Below are 21,760 nucleotides of genomic sequence, written 5' to 3'. Positions count from 1 at the left end.
GTGCCTCCTGTTTTTACAAGTAGCCCATCCCTCCACCCCCAAAATTACTAGAAAGATCGGAAAGGAACAGAAATGCCCTTTTTTTAACCAAGGTCACTCGGTACATTAGCCCGCACTGTGTGTATGGGTAGTTTCACTGTTGCATCATTCATGGTTATTTGCACTTTCCGCTGCATGTTACGTCACTGCCATACATTTCTCTCAGAGCACACTCTTTTCCCCAGATTGTGCAAAAGGCTGTTTACCATTAAGAGCAGCAGCAAAATTGAGGCTGAAGAAGCAGCAGGCGGAGAGGGGTGCACAGATAGGTGAGAGAGGTGGGAGATAACCATGTTTGGTGAGGTTGCTCACCGGTCTTGCTGAAAGAACTTACAAACACGGGCAAGAGAGCAGAAAAAACCCTTATAATGGTTTAAAAATCAGACCTTGGGGACATGCTATTTAAAGGTCTCTCTGTGAGTAAGTGGGATATTTTAGACTAGGTTGATTTCAATGAATTCGAGCGACCCTCCCTTTTACATGAGTGCAACATAGAATGTATTTGGAAGTAAATGCATATGTGAAAGCTCAACAGGCATATGCATGAGAACATGGAGTACTTTCGGTAAGATTGACGTCGCATTGGGCACTCTTCTTTGGGTGGGGAGAGATCTGTTGGGAACTCATCCTTTTTTATTCTGCCTCCAGGGCTGTCTATTGATCTGGTCTGTCTGTCTGGCCAGGAAAAGCTGGTCATGGTGTAGAGTTCATGAATGCCCCTCCAGGGTCAGCCGAAGGGGATTACTTGAGAATGACAAGATGCTTCCAGCCTGGGGAGGAGCAGACTGAATTTCATCTCAATCTTGGACCCCCTGGGAGGGTAACACATTGTGCTTACACTAGTCCAGCCAATTTTTTTAAACCTCATATTAGTTTTCTGTGTGCTGGAAGGGAGAAAGACGGATATGGGAGGGAGCATTGTTTAATGGAGCCATTCTCAGCATTTTCCATAGCCCATCACCCCATGTTACAACAGAAAGTTTTGGGGGCTGGCTCCCATGTAGCCAGAAAGAAAATCAAGGCGATCACAGCCCCCTGAAACTTGTTTGTGGCTTCCAGGTTAAAGACCCCTGATAGAGTGTCTATAGGTGGGGGCTGGGAGTCGGGACTCCTGGGTTCTAGGCCCAAATTTGCTACTGATTTAAAGTCTGTAGCAGATAAGTTAGGCCTGGTCTACGCTGGGGATCAATCTAAGATACGCAACTTCAGCTACGAGAATAGTGTAGCTGAAGTCGACGTATCTTAGATCGACTTAGAATAACTTACTTCGCGTCCTCGCAGCGCGGGATCGACGGCCGCAACTCCCCCGTCGACTTTGCTTCCACCTCTCGCCGAGCTGGAGTTCAGCAGTCGACGGGAGAGCGATCGGGGATCGATTTATCGCGTCTACACTACATGCGATAAATCGATCCCCGATAGATCGATGGCTACCTGCCGATCCGGCGGGTAGTGTAGACATACCCTTAGCCTTTCTGTACCTTAAGTACGGGGGTAGTATCAGTGTGTCTGTGATGGCCGGTAAACTCTGCGCCAGTGACTCTGATAGAGGCACTGGGAAACTAGCAGCTCTTCCTCATCAACTTTTTATTTATCATTTCAGAGTACATTGTTCAATAAAGTATATTAAATTTGGCACATGTTTCATATAAAGTCCAACCACAGTATCATGGAGAAGGGAAGCAATAAAAACACCTGAAGGCTTGAAAATCTAGACAGGCCTCAAGGAAAACTTTAGGGTCACATATAGATTGTTAAAAAAAACTAAGAAATCTAAATATTGTTTAAAATAGTTCTATAACTGGAAATATAATAAAGAATTTAATGCAAACAGCACAGTGAAAAGAGCCAACTAAGGTCATTTTGAGACTTGATCACAAACAAATTCATACTGCTAATTTCAGGCAAGAGGTATTATTACAAAAATCTTATAATTTTAAAATAAATTCAGACAATCAAATAGAGGGAGTAGGGAGTTAAGATAGCGTATCCTGTGCAAGACTCACTGTTTTCTACAGAAGTGAACTGACTAGCGAGAAGTTACCTTTGTCAAAATAATAATTAAAAAATAGGTATTTTCCCACCATCTTTGTGAACTTTTCATGGAAACAAAAATGAGGCCTTAAAATCTAAAGACAGAATTTGCCACTCATAGAGAGCATATATTTCCTATTTCATTCGTGTGTATAAGGAAATATATCAACCTTGTGTCCGAACAAAGAGAGGTTACCTCTGTGTTTCCCTGCAAACAAAATATGTTAAGAAAAATAAACTATTGGTTTGTTTGCATTGCCTAGAGTGCCCAGGAGCTTAGCACTGGCAAGTCCTGATTCCTGAACTGAAGAGTTTAAAGTCAAACACAGGCGTGGGGAAGGAAGTAACATTCTTCACGTTTTACATATGGGCACCGAGGCACAGAAAGAATAAATGACTTGCCCAAGGTCACACAGGAAGTCTGTGTCAGAGCTGGGAATTGACCTTAACTTTTCTGAATCCAAACCCAGTTACTTAACCCCACACACTGTCCTTTTCCTTTGGGTATGTCTGCACAGCCAGCCTCAGAGTCTGGATCAACAGACAAGGGCTTATAGAGCTTGTGCTACTGGGCTTATAATAGTTGTGTGGACAGTGCTTTTCAGTTGCAGCTTGGGCACTAAAGCCTAGGGCGAGGGAGGGGGGGGGAGGGGGGTGGGCTTCAGACCCTGAGCTCCAGCCTGAGCAGCAATGTCCACACAGCTATTTTTAAGGGTGGAGCACAAGGCCAAGTCTGTTGACCTGGGCTCAGAGGTTCGCTGCCACAGCTGTAGACACACCCTCTCTGGCAAATGTTCTAGCCCTGGTGGAGAGCACAGATGCCATTTTCTTATTAGGGTACAACAAGGTTTAGCTATATATGGGTGGGATTACAATCCCCAGAAATTTAAAAAAAAAAAAAAAGCAAATACTAGTACAGTTTAGTCAAAAAAATTTTTTTAAAACCCTATTTTTCAACAAAACCCCAACATTCTGAGAAAAATTTAAATGAAAGCTCTTTGTTTTCCTTGGTTTTTAAGGGAGGCAACCCTCCAGATTTCCCCATCAGCTCTAAAAATTAGTGATAACATTTTATGTAAGTCCTCCCCTTTAGAATCCTGGGAAAACCCAACACAAGCATGTTACCGATCTTAGAACGATGTTCTAGTGCCACACACTATGGGCAATTGGGGTCACCCATCAGTGAGTGGGGGTCACAGTAATCCAAAATATCTTTAGGCTCCGCTTGCATTTATAGTGAGTGGGAGATCACGCTGTGCAGAGGACACCATTCTGTAGAGAAAAATGGTGTCCTCCATACAGCGTGAACTCACATGTATGTGAACTCACATGTATGATGCATATGTGAAGTCAGGCTGTGTGGAGGATTCATGTTTGGGATTGATGGAAGCAATAAATCAGAAAATGGGGTCATGCAGGCAAAAAGTTTGGGAAACACTATTCTAGTGTTTCATTCTTTCTGTGAAGGTTGGGCATTGTCTTGATTTAAGACTCCCACTTGCATCTTCACACCAACCTCCTTGGTTTCAACCGCTTTTAATTTCTCTTGACTGTCATTCCTGGTTTTCTTCAGATCTTTTGGGCTTCCTCTCTAGATCTAATATCTTCACGGAAAGTGAGTTGAACTCCTTCTTTCACCAGGAGAGTGAAATTGAACTTTTATAAACCTTGTGTACCACTAAGGGCCATATGCCACAATTTCCATAAGTTAGGGATCTAAATATCTTTAGGAGCCTAAATACCCTTGTGGGATCTGGGCCTATGACTATTCTCAAGCATAGTGGTGGCTAAAGTGGTGACTAAAGAAGCCATGGATTTGGGTATGTGCAAGAACAGACAACAGGGATTGTGAGGGGAACTACAAGGAGATAAAAAACCTTGTAAATTTTAGCTCGGTTTTGTGCCCCAGGAGTGGCTGAGCCAATGTATTTGTCTAGAGTTGTCTCCCTCATTCCTTCTGCTTGCATTTAAGGGACATGTTAACAGCAGGGGGGTGGAAATGAAAGCGCCCCCTCTGAAAGCTCAGAAATAAGCAATGTATAAATCTGTTCTGGTTTAAAGTTGAAGAACATTTGTTAAAACACAAAATCTTTATGGAATGTTATTGAAGTCGTACGGGGGCTAATGACGTGTGTACGTTTTTTAGAAAATACAATATCAGTATTATGTATCAGAGGGGTAGCCGTGTTAGCCTGAATCTGTAAAAAAGCAACAGAGGGTCCTGTGGCACCTTTAAGACTAACCGAAGTATTGGAGCATAAGCTTTTGTGAGTAAAAACCTCACTTCTTCAGATGCAAGAAGTGAGGCTTTTACCCACGAAAGCTTTTATGCTCCAATACTTCGGTTAGTCTTAAAGGTGCCACAGAATATCAGTATTAGTTGTGGTTAACCAGGAATCGAGAGCTGGACTGGCTGTCCTAAGGGTTAGCTTCTATTCTCCACTCTGCCATTGAGATTCACCAGGCAGCCTTAGGTAACGCGCAGAGTCCTACGTTTTCAAGAGTGGCCACTTGCGTTTAGCTGTGTGTATCTTTTCTTTGGGAGCCTCAGCACAAAATCAGTGGCCACTGTTGAAGCATGTGGCCCTAATTATTCTGTGCCTTGGTTTCCCCATCAGTAAAGATGAGACATGCTTGGGGAGATCCTAGGCTGGAAGCTGCTATGTAAAAACTAGTAATAATGTTTAATATACATACAGGTAGGGAGTAACAGAGACTGGACAGACACTGTGTTTTGTACTCTGTTGCCCTGGATCCTGATTGGGCTCCCTGGGCACTCGGTGATGCAGATCATAGTAATCAGTGACAGCAGAAAATTGAAGGGTGCTTAATACCGAAATAATAATGTTGTGCCTCCACAGAGTGCTGGGAGCTCCCTTGACATTCAAGAAGGGACTATCCCTGCTCTGAGGAGCTTGCAATGTAGAGCTTTTAACTCCGAACAAGGACCCCAAAGTATATCTCAGCCATTGCATATGGCACCACTCAAATGGAGCTAGCTCTGGCAATCAGCTGATGCACAGAGCACACTGAGGGGAGGGGGAAAGTTCATTGGTTCAGTCATGTAACAATATTTGCCAAGTATGTATTAGCCGGAAGGCCTGGTTCTAGAGTCTAACATGCTCACAGGTTGTAGGAAGAGGGGAGTGTCTGGATTTCAGGGCTTTGGGTTGGCCCATCATAGAGCTGGGGCCAGAGTTTCAAAAGAACTCAGCTCCCAGCCTACTAAACTTTCTTGTGAAAACTAGCTACTTATTTTGATGCTTCAGTGAAGCTGAGACCTTTGCACACCTGGCCCTTATGGACCATTTGGGAGGTTCCGGTTTAAGGTTTTGTCAGGGCCATCTATAGTGAGGCAACATGGTCTAGCAGATAGAACTCTGGACTGTGGGTCACAGCAGATCTGGATTCTGTTTATGCGTGGCCTGGGGCAAATCTGTGCCTCTGTTTCCCCATCTGTAATAATGGAGATAATTATACTTACCCACCTTTGACATCCTTAGCTGTTAAGTGCACAGTATTATAGATTGCAGGCACTTTGGGGAAGGGAACATCTCTTCATTATATCTTTGTACAGCACCTTCCACAGTGGGGCCCCTGGCCACTGCCACAATGCACAGAATAAGTGAAGCTTTCTGTGAAAACCTTTAGTGAGCTTCTCCACATAATCTGCCTTTTTTTTTTTTTTCTTTTTTCTCACCCCTTCACACTCCTTTCTTGGCCACACCATCCAAAGGCCATACCTAGGTTTCTAACAAGAAACACTGCCTTTTAGCAGCAGCCCCAAGAGAGTTTGGGGAAGGGACGAAAAATCAGCCCACAGCTACATACAGCGTAATTGTGAAAGAGCATCTTTGGTGATTTGGTAACTTGCCCAGCAGCAAGGACACATCCTGTTTATCTGAGCACTACCTATATATTCTCATGGCTTCAGGGGTAGACATCCAGTCAACAGCATAGTCCCTCAAGCGGAAGACACTTTGACATGTTTATACTGTGTTTTGGCACTAACTCGTTAAAAAAAAAAATCCTGATTACCCAAAGCTTGTCCTCGAGGTCTGGTCACCCCATGTCATTGAAAAGCCTAGTGGGATTCATTCATGAACTTCCAGTCTTCTATAAAGGGCCGTTCATTCATAGCCAGGGCAGCTCATTTTTTATGCGCTGGCAATTAAATAACTCTTTGTAAGTGGCAATGAGCTACTTGTTAAGTGGTCTTCACTAATGCAAGTGCAAACATGAGGTGAAATAACCCTTTTTTCCCCCTCCTCCTGAAAGGGGTGATTTTTTATGTTAAAGAAAATAAAAACTTAAAGGAATTTCAGTGAGATTCAGCATGTTCAATGCTTGTTGTTCCAAAATGCCCTTAACTGGAGTAAAACAAAAATCGTGAGCTCCACGTATCTCACAAGTTACGGTTTGGGGTTTGTTTGTTTGTTTTTACAATATGGCTCTCCTTTCCTGACTCTTAAAAAAAACAGTTAGTTAAAATATCTTTTTTTTAAAAAGTATACACGTACAAAAAAATTATAATCAAAAAAACCCATGTGCTCAGAAATGTGTAGTAGGCTGGATTCTCACCTCTGTTACACCAATATAAATCTGGAGTGAAATCCATGGGACCTAATTGTGATCTAACATGGTTTTACAACAGAATCAGTTTCAGTGATCAGAATCTGGTCTTCAACCAAGTTACTTTCAGATTTGCACAAGTTCCATGAACTGTTCTGTGATTAACCTAATTTACTGTCTTTACTCAGGCAAAATTCCTGCAGCCTGGGTAGGGATGGTAGGGTCTGGCCCTTAAGGCAACACCATAAGGCATTGTTGTAAAAAGAAGAGCAGGATCTAGGGAGTCTGTGGAAAGAGAACTCTACATCCTGTCTGTGCCATGAGATTTAGCTTTAAGGCCCCTGCAGAGGAGAGGGAAGGGAGCGAGAGAGACACACAGCCTGCAATTTATCTGGGCTAAGCAATTAACATAATCTGAAAACTTCTTTCACTGACGTCTGTCTGAAAATTGCTGGGTGGACTGGCGGGCTGGGAAGATGAAAGGGAAGAATGCAGTCTGAGGGATTTTCTTTCACGCAATAGGGTGTAAGGGCCTTCTACCCAGATACGTTTCCTGGTTCTTTTTACTCCTCCCGCGCAATTTCCTCTCTCTCTCCCCCCCCTCCTCCCCCGTTTAATTTTTCCTTCATGGGGAGCGACTGCTTTTCCTGTCTCTTCACACAGGACAGTAGTGGAGTGTGACTTTCACAGACTCATTCCCCCCAGAAATGCATATGCTGAGGTAGTGGCAGAAGGTTAGGGTAAAGGTAATTTGATACCCGGCTCAGTTCTTCCCAACCCCACTACGACCTCCTCTTCTCCCGCCCCTTCTCTCACTCAGCTTTTTCCCCCCTGTTTGCTGCTTATTTGGTGCCAGGTTTCAGTGGATTGAGTTAGATGAAACAAAGTATTGTGAGGCACCAAAGGGGGAGGTTGAAAGACCCATTGGGGCACACCTAAAAGTAGGCAGAATGAAGCCTGTAGACTCGCAAGGCTGTTTCCCTTTTACATAGCCCCATAAGTGCATTGCACCAACAGTTCCAGCCCTCGCCCCCCCCCCCCCCCCCCCCCATCATGTTTTTGGTGAGTAGGTTGACAACAACTTATCCTTCTAGTTTCCAAACATGTGCAGTTGGGCCCATTTTTAGTAGCTGCTTCCAGCAACTGGAGAAATATTTTCCTCGCTGGCATAGAAGTGAGGAAATTAAAAGTGTGTGGCTGGATTTATTTTTTAAAAGCACAGTACTGTACTCTAAACAGACTCCAAAGACTTAAAAATGCCTGTGTTGGGGAAACAGGCATATTAATAGTCAGTAAAAAGCAGAGAAAATACAGCAACTGGACTGGCTAATTTAGCCACTCTACTCTCCTTCTGTCATTCTTTCTTCAGGATTTTATTGTGCTATATTAAGGCGCTACGCAGGTTTGTTGGGAAGAACTATCAGGCATTGTATCACTAGCTGTGGAATGGATTTAGGGGATGTTGTAGTTTTAAGAGAATAAATAAGGAAATGTTATTTATTCCTCATAACAGAACTAGTGGTCACCAAACTAAATTAATAGGCAGCGGATTTAAAACAAACAAAAAGAAGTATTTCTTCACACAGTGCACAATCAACCTGTGGAACTCTTTGCCAGAGGATGTTGTGAAGCCAAGACTGTAACAGTAACTTGATGAATTCATGGAGGATAGGTCTATCAATGGCTATTAGCCAGGATGGGCAGGGATGGTGTCCCTAGCCTCTGTTTGCCAGAACCTGAGAATGGGCGATGGGATGGATCACTTGATGATTACCTGTTCTGTTCATTCCCTCTGGGGTACCTGGCATTGGCCACTGTCGGAAGACAGGATACTGAGCTAGATGGAACTTTGGTCTGACCCAGTATGGCTATTCTTATGTTGTATGTAAGAGATCTTTAGGTGTGTGTGTGTGTAGATTTATTTTGGGAAAGTAATATTACTTTCTAGCTTTCAGCTCTGAACTTGCTTTTTGTTTGTTTTTTGTTTAAATAAAATATTAGAGATTAATAGGTCCCAGGTCTTAACATATCTATAAAAGCTGGAAAGATATTAGTGAAGCAGCACAGCGTGGATGGACCTAGCTAGTGCTGTTATGAGAGTCATAAGATACCCCCTATTTCCCCTTCCTTTTCTGTCCTTTCATCCCATCTCAATCCCAGTAGCAGCAACTGTGGCTTAGCTGCTAGCAGGAGGGATAGATTGAAAGAGGAGGGAAGGTCTAAAAGAACTGACTTTTTTTTTTCTTTTTCTTTTTTGTTAACAAATGCAAGACTTCCGGTCTCCACCCTGCCACCACAAACCACAGTCTAACTGCAGTTCAGTCAGATTTATATTCATCTGACGTCTGAATCGGAGCATTTATTACCAGGGTTCCAGCTATAGGCGTAAATAGGCTCTGTAAATTATAGCAGATGATCTGTTGTGCCCTCCATTCCTGTTGAGCAATGTTTAACTTGCCTTTTATCGCTCCCCTTTTGGGGGGAAAAATTATATATCAACAAAGCTTGTCTAGGCTTAAAGCCTTTGAAAGCAAAGTGATCTATGGAGTGTGTGAGGCTGTGGGTACCTTAGCCCTCATCCTGGTTTACCCACACTTCACATAGGAAAAAAAATCTCTGCGGCTGATTAGCAGCTCCAGTATTATGTTATCCACATTGATTTACTGTTGCTTAAATTGATTCGCTGCAATGAGGGTTTGAGGGGGGGGAAGAAATCAGTTACTGTAGGTGCACAGCAGTTTTCATCTCCCAGAGCATTTCACGGGGTATGTCTTCACTGCAGAGTTAACTCAGGTGATCGGCAGTGTGAGCTGAGCACTCAGGTTAGCCTGGCCTAGATGCCTGCAGGGTCATCCCCGAGTTACCGTGTCTTCACTGGTGCTGCACTCACCTGCATGTCTCGCTAGGACATCTGGGGGCACATCCTATGCTTCTCTGTGCTGCAGTAAATAGAGCAGCTCTGTGATTCTTTCCCAGTGAATTGTGGGAAGACATTGGAGGACTATCAGCACATGAGTGGTTTAACCTGTGTCCTCACTGCAAAGTGGGTGAGTTATCAGCCCAAGTGAAAGTAAGGTAGCACTGCACTCGGGTGAGAGATTTTTGTGTGTGTGGCTGGAGCAGGGGGGATTAGGGGCAGCACCTTAGTAAGAGTCTGGGATAGCTGCAGTAAAGACAGACCCATGGACATCAGCTAACTACTACCTACAACACCCTTGCAAGGTGGAATATTTCACCCTCGTTTTAGAGCTGAGGAAACTGAGGCAGAAAAGACCAGCTACTAGCAAGGCTGCAGAGGACATGGGAATTGGAGCACAGATTAGAATGGCAAGAGTTAATTGGCGCCCACCCCTGTATTTAAACCACTAAGTCAGGCCTCTCTTTCCATGGGCTTGTCTACACACAAAAATTATGCCACTTTAAACTATATCAGCATAGTTGAAGAGATACAGTCCACTCATGTAGATGCAGTAACACTGATACAAAGGGACTTATACCAGTGTAGTTTATTCCTGTTCAGGAAGTGGGATAAGCTAGATCAGTGTAAGGAACCTTCATACTGGTATAACTGTGTCCAATTTCTACTGTTATAACTGTTTCAGTAAAAAATTGCACCAAAAATAGTCATATTGGTACAACTCTGGGTGTAGATCTCGCTCTTAATCTCTCTTTATGGTCAAAAGGCCAGTTTTTTCATCTGTACAAAGTGCCTAAATCCATTTGAAAATCTGCCCCAAAGAGACTGAGAGGAGAGCAGGGAGTCAGGTTCTGTTCCTGGCTTTCCCAAAAGCTTCACTGTATGCCTTTGGCAAAATCATTTAGGATAAAATTTTCAAAAGCACCTGAGTGATTTAGGAGCCTAGTAGTCCTCTGACATAGGATCCTAAGGCAAAATCCTCAAAGGTATTTAGGTGCCTCACTTCCCTGGTGCCCTCTGAGAGTATCCTTTTGACAATGGGACTTAGGCTCCGGGTCTTGGCTAGGGATAATGATAATAATCACAGGTCATTGAAATGCATTGTCAGAGCTATGGGAAGAGGGTAATCTGTAAATGCTCAGGATTTATAAAGTTATGTTATTTATCTCTGTTGTAATAAATCTCTCTCTTTTTTTCCCCCCCTCTCTCTATAGATTCCCAAGTTCTTCAGGGGCCGGGGGATCGGTCACACTGGTGCGTGGTGGCATACTGGGAAGAGAAAACGCGTGTGGGCCGGCTGTATTCTGTCCAAGAGCCCTCCCTGGATATCTTCTATGATCTACCTCAGGGGAACGGCTTCTGCCTCGGACAGCTCAATTCAGACAACAAAAGCCAGCTGGTGCAGAAAGTCCGCAGCAAAATTGGCTATGGCATCCAGCTGACTAAGGAAGTGGACGGCGTGTGGGTATACAACCGCAGTAGTTACCCTGTCTTTATCAAGTCGGCCACACTGGACAACCCCGACTCCAGGACGTTGCTGGTTCACAAAGTTTTCCCAGGATTTTCCATCAAGGCTTTTGACTATGAGAAGGCATACAGCTTACAGAGGCCTAACGACCATGAGTTCATGCAGCAGCCATGGACCGGATTTACTGTTCAGATCAGCTTTGTGAAAGGCTGGGGCCAGTGCTACACAAGACAGTTTATCAGCAGTTGCCCATGCTGGTTGGAGGTTATTTTTAATAACCGATGACTTGAGACAGAGTGGACTCATGACATTATAACTACTTTGCTGCTAATATTTCCTTCTGAGTGCTTGCTTTTCATGCAAACTTTTTTGTTTGTTTGTTTTGTTTTTGTGTTTTGTGTCCCCCCCCTCCCCTTCCCCTGTTTTGAGAAATAGCTTATGGAAAGATTTTTGCCTTGGTATTTCGATAAATATATATTTTTTTTAATGTGTGAATGACCAATAACTCAGAAGGGGGAGGAGAAGGTGTGGGAGGGGATTACATAAAATAATCATTTAATGCCTCTGAAATTATTACCCCAAGCGACTGGTGGAATTCAGTCACACGCTGTTTGTTACAGCTCCCTCATAAAAAAGGGTTTATACATATGTTTTTGACACACCAGAGGTCTTCTGCTGCCAGACGTCTCGTCGCCCCCTTGTCCTGCTGAGTGCGCGCACACACAGGGCTGTCTTGCTGCAGCTTCTGCCTAGAGCGGTGGCACATTCCCGTTGCGACTTGTTGAAGCTCAGCACCTTCACTCCTGTGATGGTAAGCCAAGTTCCCCCTCAGTGGCAACCACCTGCATTGTCCCTGACACAGAACAAATGTATGTGCCGGTGCACCCAGGAGGCATCAGGAGCCAACGCAGCAAAGTGAAACCGTATCGTTCAGTTCCTTGCTCCTTTTCCCCCCCTTCTTCTTCTTCTTCTTTCACGTATGCTTGTTGCTTTATTTAAAGATCACGTCTTGTCACTGTTATGCCAACAGTCCATGGTGGCAGCATGGGTTTTGGAAGACGCATGCCCACACTTTGAGTGCTTTTATTGTTTTATTGATACTATGAGGAAAAAAAACATGCATGGCCCATGCTTTTCAATTTGAGCTGAGATGCAACCTTGGTGAGAAAACATAAGCCTACAAAAAGAAAGCAAACAAACAACAACAAAAATGGGGGGGGAGGGGGAATGTATTCATGATCTTTGGTCCATCGTAACCTGCCGTGATCAGGTTAGAGCGGTACCAGTTGTATCCAGAAATGCAGTCGCTCTTTCATTTCTTCTGGAATTCATACGCTAGTATGATACTTTTACACTGTTCTTAGCTCAATGAGCATGTTTAGACCTTAACATAAGCTATTTTTCTAAATATAAAGGTTTAAATGAACAAGAGAAGCATTCTCATTGGAACTTTAGCATTGTAGTGCTTTGGAAATAAAACAAAAGAAAACGAAAAAAAAAAAGGACTCCTTCAAAAAAAACCCTTGAGATTTATTAAAGAAAAAATGTATTTTATGTTATATATAAATATATTATTACTTGTAAATATAAAGACTTTTATAAGCATCATTATTTATGTATTGTGCAATGTGTATAAACGAGAAAAATAAGAAAGATGCACTTTGCTTTAATATAAATGCAAATAACAAATGCCAAATTAAAAAAAAACAAAAAAACACGAGATTGGTGTTTTTTTCTATGGGTGTTATCATCCAGATGAATGTTTTTTCTAAAGGAGTTTATGTTCCATTAAAAAATAAAAATGTACACTTGAGCTGACATTGTGCAGAGTGACTCTTTTATGGGTGGGGGTGAAAAAAGCCTACCTGGAGCTGGGTCTAAGTACCCAACTATGGGATCTAGCAGACATTGCTATTTAACTAAGGGGGAATGACTCTCACAATATGGGTGCTGCTCAAGTAGTCAGGTTTCGGAGGGAGTGTTGACAGGTTGGGGACTCGGGAGATGGGACATCAATTCCTGGCTCATCTGAAAACTGTGTGTGTGATTTTTGGACAAGTCACTTCATCTGATCTTCAGTGTTGCCAGCAACATGCTGGATTTCTTCCAATGCTGGCCTCAGCTGCTGCTGGTTAGTGCTGCTCCTACCCCACTCTGCTTCCCAGTGAGTGGGAGCAGAATCTGGACAGAATGGGAGGCAGAGCACATGACCAGGCTGGGGAGAAGAGGGGAATAGGGCAAAGATAGGGGACAACTGGCTCACCCCCAAGCCCGTCCACCCAGCCCAGACACTTGGAGATCAGGAACTTTGCCTCTTTCCCACCACAGTGGGCATATGAGCCTTCTGACAATTACTGTAGTTTCTGAGCACCTCATGCTCTTTCATGTATTTATCCTCAAAATACCAGTGTGAGGTAGAAGGTGCTGTCATTCCCCAGTTTGTTCCCAGGGGACCAGAGAGGCTCAGGGACGTGCCCTCGGTCACCCAGGAAGGCTATAGAAGAGCAAGGGTCTTGAATCCGGTCTCCCAAGTTCTCAGTGCCATAAGCACTGTACCATGTGCTTCTCGTAGTGGTCACAACTTGGAAACGTGGAGAAAAAACATGCCCTGTCTGCCCTCCATTGCATTGTGCAATTCCCACTGAAAAGCAGGCGGACTGGTATGCTGTATGATTAGCCAGTTAACTAAGGAGCAAAGGGATACCTCCTGGAGCGTGGCATTATGATGGGTGTCAGAGTGCCTCGTGTTGCAAGTACATAAGGCTAGTGTTCAGTAACTAGCTTATTGGATCCAGGCCCTACTTTTTAGCAATGAGACTAGCTACAAGCTTTATAACAGGAGTGCAGGGAAGAAGGGGGGGGAGAGGGGAGAGATTACAAACTTTTACATGTGTCTCCAAAAGTGGAGACCAAAAAATTCCAGGGCCAAGTGTTTAGTAAATACACCTTTTATCATAAAGTCTTGCACGCTGGCTAGCTATGGTACTATGAAAATGCATCCATCCCCCTCTGGGCTGGAGGGCAGTCATCAGCTAGCACAGAGAACCCCAGTCCACGAAGGGGATGGGAAATTTTTAGTCAGACACTGGCATGATGGCTATTATCGTTGACAGTACTCTGGCATTTTAAGTGTCATTCTAAGCAGGCAGGCCGTTCCATTTTTAAGGGCTCTGCTGAGAGAGCCACACACAATAGTTTGCATAGTAACTCAGCCTTAGGACCTCCGGGAGGAAGGGCTGAGTTGCGTTCGACTGCGACGTGCCAGGGCAGCGAGGCTGATAAAACTGAGGCAAACCTTGGGCTACTGGCCAGTTTTGGTGGATGGCAGCTGGACGCTTCATGTTCTAAGAACTTGGGAAGCAGGTGAACCATGTCTGGTCACCAGGAAGGGTTTAGGGCAAATGGGAAACACGTTGTGACACTTGGCTGGAGGGTGACACCCTGGCCCATCTCCCTACTGCTAGAAACCATCCCTGCTACCCTTAGCTATACACTGACCAATCTCTTTCTGCCAGTTCCCAACTCAGCCCGTGGCTCAGCGGGCATTCAGGTTAATGGAATGGGAGTGGGCCTGGACAGAATTGCCAGCAGAGATGGGGTATTGGGTCAGGCATTAAGGCACTTTCAGGCGTTCAGCAGGAGGACAGGCGTATTGAGAGGGTATTGAATCATTGTGGGTGTGGGGGTTATGTCACTTGGGTGTGTGAAGAGAAAGGAGGACAAGTTGGGGGGTAAATTGAAGGCGCAGTATGGATTGTGCTGCTAAAGGTAGCAGGGCGGCTTTCAGGGAGGCCAATGCATGGAGATAGGAAAGAAAATTATGGTGGGGTTGTCACATTTCAGGGGTCTGGGAAAATTCTGTTCCATGTTAGGGCAATTTCTGATTAACAGCATGTACCATGTTTGGCTGCTGAGCTGATCCTGTCTGGCAGAGGCTTGGTTACAGCTGAGGGGGGCAATCACTGCTTTCTTTGAAAGGGAATTTGGCACCAACAAGCATTTGAAGCTCAACATTAGTCCTGGTGAAAAGCGGCAAAATCCTGATGCCTGAAGTCCAGACAGGTACAACATGAGACTTAGCGGTGCAGGCTTCCTTCTAGCCACCATCCCTGGGTGCGGAGATATTCAGTCTCTAGGCCTTCTCAGTTCCCAGCCTTTTCAATGACTCAGCCCTGGACAGGGATGCCAGTTGTGATGGTGTTTTTGGTGAATTAGTTTATAAATGCCTAGACTAGGAGAAGCTCTTTAAGCCAGGGACTGTGTTGTCCTATATGTTTGAACAGCATCCCGCATGATGGGGATCTGATCATGACTGAACCCTCTGGGAAATACAAATCAAATATGTATTTCACTAGGAACTGACTGCGACCTCACTTGGGCGCATTTCACCCTGGCCACCAGACAGTCATCAAAATAACTGTCTGTCAGGTGCTAGGTTTGAACTGGAGACCAAAAGATAAAAGGCAAAGTATCCCATTACCAGCCCCCAGCCTTTCCTCTTTAAACAAGGTGTCGGTGTCAAAGTTAGTGATTCTTTAATGCTATTGTTGTTATTCAGCCTGTCTTGCTTGATATGCTCTTAAGTGACAGCTAAGGGCTTGTCTACACTACCGCGTGGGGTTGATCTAAGATATGCAACTTCAGCTATGTGAATAGCATAGCTGAAGTCGATGTACTTAGATCTACTTACTGGTGTCTTCACTGCGGTAAGTCAACAGCTGACACTCTCCCGTCAACTCCACTTGCGCTCCTCGTTCTGGTAGAGTACCGGAGTCGACGGGAAAGTGCTCAGCAGTCGATATATCGCGTCTATACTAGCTGTGATAAATCGTCCCCCGCTGGATTGATCACTGCCCGCCCATCCGGCCGGTAGTGTAGACAAGCCCTTAGAGGTCAAATGTTGTAGAAACTTCATTGAGACCATAATTCAGTTTGTTTTCTTAGTATTCGCTGCCGGCCGATGTGAAATATTCAATTATCACATCACAGCTTTTGCATGGCCCAATGGCCAGTCTAGCTGAGAATGCTAGTTTTTTGCTAGAGGTTCAAATTTATCTGCATGTCTAAGAAATTCATATGGGGCTAGATTCACAAAGGTATTTAGGCTCCTAACTGCCACTTTAGGCACCTAAGTCCAACATATAGCTCCTCAAAAACCCTGCTCACCTGCTGCCTAACCCCATAGGGGCTTAAAATCCTTGGGCAACTAAATCAACTAAATCTCTATTGATAAAGATCGTCCCCCCTTTCCTCCCCTCCCCCGCAAAATCTGCCAGTGAGCATGTGAACAGCTGGGTCAGTCCTAACGTTCAGAGCCTAGATCACACCTATGGCTATGGCTACACTACAGAGTGTACAGCAGCGCCACGCTACCCATGCAGAGGTGCCATTGTAGCACTTAGTGCAGAGAGCTCTCCCGGCGACTTAATTGTTTCAGTCCCTGTGAGTGGCGGTAGCTATGTCAGTGGGAGAAGCACTCCCACCAATACAGTGCTGTCTGCACTGGTGTTTAGGTTGGTGTAACTTACATTGCTCGATGGGGAGGAGGGAGGGCTTAGTTACACCCCTGAACGTGCACCAATATAAGTGGGAGTGTAGATATAGCCTTTGCCTTGCTACTGAACATCGTCGTAGTGCGCACATGGCCTGTGTGTCAGAAGGAACCTCAAGCTTCACCTGTCTTGCTAACAGAACGGGCCGCACACAAACCACTGCTGCAGGAGGAGGTGAGCGACCAACACACGCTCGCAGACACCCCCCTCACACAGACACACACTTACAGCAAACAGACAGGATGTAGGAGACCCGCGTCTAAATCCTCTCTCTGCCTGATACAGAGCAGTGATTCATATATGCACAGATTCCAAGGGCAGAAGGGCTCTGTGCTCATCAAAGCTGACCTGTATACACAGGCCAAAGAACTGCCTCAAAATAATTCCTAGTGCAGATCTTTTAGCAAAACGTGCAATCTTGATTTTAAAATGGTCAGTGATGGCGAATCCACCACAAAATCAGATAAATTGGTCTCCCGATTAACATTTTATGCCTTATTTCCACTGAATTTGTCTAGCTGCAACTTCCAGCCCGTGCATCATGTTATACATTGCTCTACGTGTAGATACTTATAGACTGTAATCAAGTCACCCGTTGAGTTTCTCTTTGTTAAACTGCACAGATTGAGTTCCCTGCGTCTATCTTTATAAGGCATGTTTTCTGATCCTTTACTCATTCTTGAGGCGCTGCGCTGTACCCCTCCAGAGTACCAACATCCTTCTTGAATTGTGGGCACCCAAACTGGACACCATATTCCAGCAGCAGTTGCACCAGTGCCAAATACAGCCAAAATAACCTCTCCTTCTACTTGAGATTCCCCTGTTTGTGCCACCAAGGAGCACATTAGCCTTTTTGGCCATAGCATCTTATTTGAACTCATGTCTCCCACTTCACTATCCTAACCACGGGGCTATGGAGTCTTTCTGGTGTTGTCTCTGGCCCAATGGATATTTCATTATTTATACAAAGTGGAACAGCTTCACCAGGAGAAGCTGAATGAGACTAGAAAGCTACATACCACCGCTGGGCAGAACATTGCCAACCAGCATGAATATTTAGTATTTATGTGGTACTTTTATTTTGAAAAGGAGACGCCGCATCTTTCAGTGGTTAAAGCAGAGGACTCACTATGTGGGACCTTGGACAAGCCAGTTTAAAAAAACCAAATAAACCTCCGTGCCTCAGTTTCCCCTTCTGCAAAACGAGGACTACCAAAGCCACATATTGCTATGGGTTGATTTATTAATGTTTGTACAGTAGACTGAGCACCTTGGATGCGGTGTGCAAAGAATTATAGAAACTTTATCTAAATCAGCCTCATGACAACCCTGTGGGGTAGATGATATCTGTTCCATTTTTACAGATGGGGAAAATGAACCAGAGAAGTTAAGTAACTAGCTCAAGGCCACAGATGGTGTCAGTGTCAGAGTCAACATTAGCTCTCAGGAATGCTGAGCAGTAATTGCAGAGCGCAATAAAGTAGGTACAAACCATCTAACTTTTTGCTGATCAATCACGTGAAAAATGCTTGAACCGTCAAGCTGCTGAGACTAGAATAGGGTCAATAATGTTTCATGTACCACAAGGAGCACAGCGAGGCTGAAGAAAAAGTGTTTGTTATTAAACTTTGTTTTAAGCCCAGTGCTGCAATCCCAGCAGACTCCCCCAGGCTAAATCAGTTTGGGCACTGGACGGGAGTCTGCCAAATTCCTGCCAGGAGCTGCAGGAAGTGGTGTTGGTGGTTCATTAGGTGGTGTCTTCCTCTGAGCCAAATACCAAATTCATGGTCTACCACAGAACTAAGGGGCACTGTGCACTCAAGGAGCCTCCTTGCCCACATGCTCAGGGTCTAACTGATCACCATATTTGGGATCAGGAAGGAATTTTCCCCTAGGGTCAGATTGGCAAAGCCCTTGGGGAGGTTTTCGCTTCCTCTCATGGGGCATGAGTCACTTGCAGGTTTAAACTAGTATAAATGGTGAATTCTCTGTAACTTGAAGTCTTTAAATCATGATCTGAGGACTTCAGTAACTCAGCCAGAGGTTAGGGTCTATTAAAGGAGTGGGTGGGTGAGGTTCTGTGGCCTGCAATGTGAAGGAGGTCAGACTAGATGATCATGATGGTCCCTTTTGGCCTTAAAGTCTATAAGACATGAAACTAAGGCCCTAACTACTTGTAGTTAACTATCAAGGCTCTGTCCACCGCTCTAATTATGTGTGTCCATCAGATAGCTCCTTAGTATCAATATTGACCCTGGTTCATAAGTGAGTGCAGAAGATTACCAGCTTGGAATGGAAACATTTTAAACTCATTGTCCTCTGGAGTAAATGATGCCACAAAGTGCAGAGAAATAGTGAATCCAGGCCCTCTATGAATAAACATTCAGCATTGTCTTATTGTTTCTGGAGCTGGTCTATCTGTCTGCACCTATTCTCTCTTGCCTTATACGTACATTGTATGCTCACTGGGCCAGCCATTGCTCACTGTTTGTACAGCACCTCACACAGTGGGGTCTTGCTGCATGACTAGATCCCCTAAGCGCTATGGTAATACAAACAATAATTGCTTTACATGATTGTTTGCTGATGGCTTATCTACACAAGCGATTTCCACCAGTTTAATTTAAATCAATTTTAAAACCAATTTAATTAAATCAGTGCAAAGCCCTGTGTAGACACACTGATCTCAGTTTATGAGTGGTTTAGTGTAAGTTGTAAATCAAGATAGTGCCAGTGAAATCAACGCAGCTACACCAATTTATTACAAGTATTTATTCGTACTGCAGTAGCGGCTAGTGGTCCCAGCCAGGGATTGTGGTATTGGGGACTGAGCCTTTAAGGGCTGAGATTTCCAGATAGAGTCTGGGCTGGGCGCTGCAGTAAAAGGCCATGTTGTTGTTAGACATGCCCAGCTAGAACTGGTCACAGAAATCACGCAAAGCTGCTTAAGCATTGTGTTATCACTGAACACCACAGAAATCAGGGTCCCATTCTGCTAAGCGATTAGACAAATATAACAAAAAGCCCCAAAGACCTTACAATCAAGGTATAAGACAAGGGACACGAGGATACAGAAATCTGCCAGGGGCTTGTCTCTGATCTCAAATGTGTCAGTGTACAGCAGACTCCTTGAGGCAGGCAGTGATCTGAAGTGAACACTGAGTCCAGAATTCTGGAGGAGGCCGGCTAACCCAGGCAAATCTCCCACTGAAGCCAGCTGGGGTGTTATCTGAGCAAGGCTGCCTGGATCAGGCTTTAATAGGGTCCAGATGTCATCCAAGAGCACGTCAGAATAAATTACCTCCAACCTGTGCATAATCCACCCCATTTCCTGATTTAGACCGTGCTTCTGCCTGGACGGCGTCATGTTACATAACACAGTGCAATGGCTGGAAGTCAAAGCTGATTCTCAAGCTGGATACTTGCTGGCAAGTTCCAGATCGGCCCATCCTGTGGTGCAGAAGCTAAAGCATCCACGGCAGCTGAGAAGCGATTTGCCAGCTATTCGAGTTATTTCAGAATAGCCTGGCACAAACCTGCTGCTGCCGCCTTTGGCCACGCTGCTTGCAGGTCTCCTCACACTGCCTAGCCAATGGTACTCAGGGTGGTGGCCCCCAGTACCCCATATGGAACCTCACTGAAATCAGTGAGATTCTGCACTGGCATAAGGATCTACCTCTGCTGAGCACTTACAGGATCAGGTCCTGTAGAGTGCAACCTTCTGCGGGCCAAGAAGCAGGTCAGTTCCTCATGACAGGCCAGGGCAGATAGATATGTGTGTCTTTCCTTTGGAGACCTCACCTAACTCCTCCCTGGCCTACACTTCCAACATAGTCTCTTATCATAGAATCTCAGGAGGTCATCTAGTCCAACCCCCTACTCAAAGCAGGAGCAATCCCCAGGCAGTTTTTGCCCCAGATCCCTAAAGGGCCCCCTCAAGGATTGAACTCACAACGCTGGGATTAGCAGGCTAGTGCTCAACCACTGAGCTATCCCTTCCCCCAACACCTCTTCTTCACCAGTGATGGACCACCCTATGTGTCCATTTCTCCCACAACCGTCTCTGTGCCTATTTCCACACTGTTCCCTGCACATGCACCGTCCATTCAGGTCCTGCTCACCACAGCACTACCCTCTTCTCATTCCTTTTCCTACCATTTCTGTGAAGCCCACAAGAAATTAGTCGTCATGACTGCACTGGGCTTCTCAGTGCATCCGTGACTATTCCATGTATAGCTTGCTTAGATTGCCAGGCCTACCTTTTTGAAAGTGACTAGTGATGATCAGAAAGTGCTGAGCAAACAACCTCTGAAAATCAGGTGCTTGTAAGGTGTCTCAGGTTGGGTACCCAAAATTACTAGTTTCAGAGTAGCAGCCATGCATCCGAAGAAGTGGGCTGTAGTCCACGAAAGCTTATGCTCTAATAAATTTGTTAGTCTCTAAGGTGCCACAAGTACTCCTGTTCTTCTTTTTGCAAAATTACTAGTCACTTCAGAAAATGTATTATTATCACTATTTATTATCTGTAGTATGATAGTGCCTGGAGGTCCCCAACCATGATCAGGTCCCAATTGTGCTCAGGGCTGTTCATACACATTGTAAGCTCATCAATGTAGGGACTGCCTCTTACTGTCTACCGAGAGAAGACAGCGCAAGGGAGGGATGGGGAAACAGAGTCACAGAGCGGGGGAGTGCATGGATGAGGTCAACTCATGGATGAAGAACAACTGGCTGAAGTTTGAACCCCAGCAAGATAGAGGGGATGCAGGTGAGCAGAGGAAAATACTCTGAAGAGCTTGCAGCCCTGGGGCAGTCTCTATTGGTTGAAGATACACAGCCACAGTCAGGCAATTCAGGCTATGGCTAGGTGTACTCTTCAATTCCTCGCTGACGCTGAATGCGCATGTAGCAGAATCCACAAGTAACACTTTACCATGTCTGCTTGGCTCGGAGACTCCATCCCTTCCTGGGGATGAAGACCTGGCCTCTCACCTGCATTACAACAATGTGATACACCTGGGCATGAAGTCGTCAGCACTTAGGAAACTCTAGCTGTTCAGACCACGCGCCTTAACAACACAGGCTACTGCAAAGGTGTAATACCTGTCCTCCATGGGCGGCGGGTGGAGCCCCTTTTAGGGGAGGCTAGTCCCCAGCTCTGCCCCTTCCGCCCCACTCCCA

The 21,760-nt window shown here is 45.0% G+C and overlaps 1 protein-coding gene across 3 annotated transcripts in view; it reads left to right on the top strand.

Moving 5' to 3' along the window:
- Positions 1–11,628, top strand: part of SMAD7 (SMAD family member 7) — a 40,460-nt gene extending 28,832 nt beyond the window's left edge. For all 3 annotated transcript variants that reach the window (XM_034774143.1, XM_034774144.1, XM_034774142.1), the window contains one exon: positions 10,774–11,628. In XM_034774143.1, coding sequence (XP_034630034.1) covers positions 10,774–11,312 — 539 coding nt within the window. In that variant the 3' untranslated portion in view covers positions 11,313–11,628. The remainder of the gene's footprint in view (positions 1–10,773) is intronic.
- The last annotated feature ends 10,132 nt before the right edge of the window (positions 11,629–21,760 follow it).

This window comes from Trachemys scripta, chromosome 6 (genome assembly GCF_013100865.1).
Source record: "Trachemys scripta elegans isolate TJP31775 chromosome 6, CAS_Tse_1.0, whole genome shotgun sequence".
In the NCBI taxonomy this organism is placed as follows: domain Eukaryota; kingdom Metazoa; phylum Chordata; order Testudines; family Emydidae; genus Trachemys; species Trachemys scripta.
Note: the sequence above shows the minus strand (reverse complement) of the source record. Positions and strands in the feature narration are given on the sequence as shown.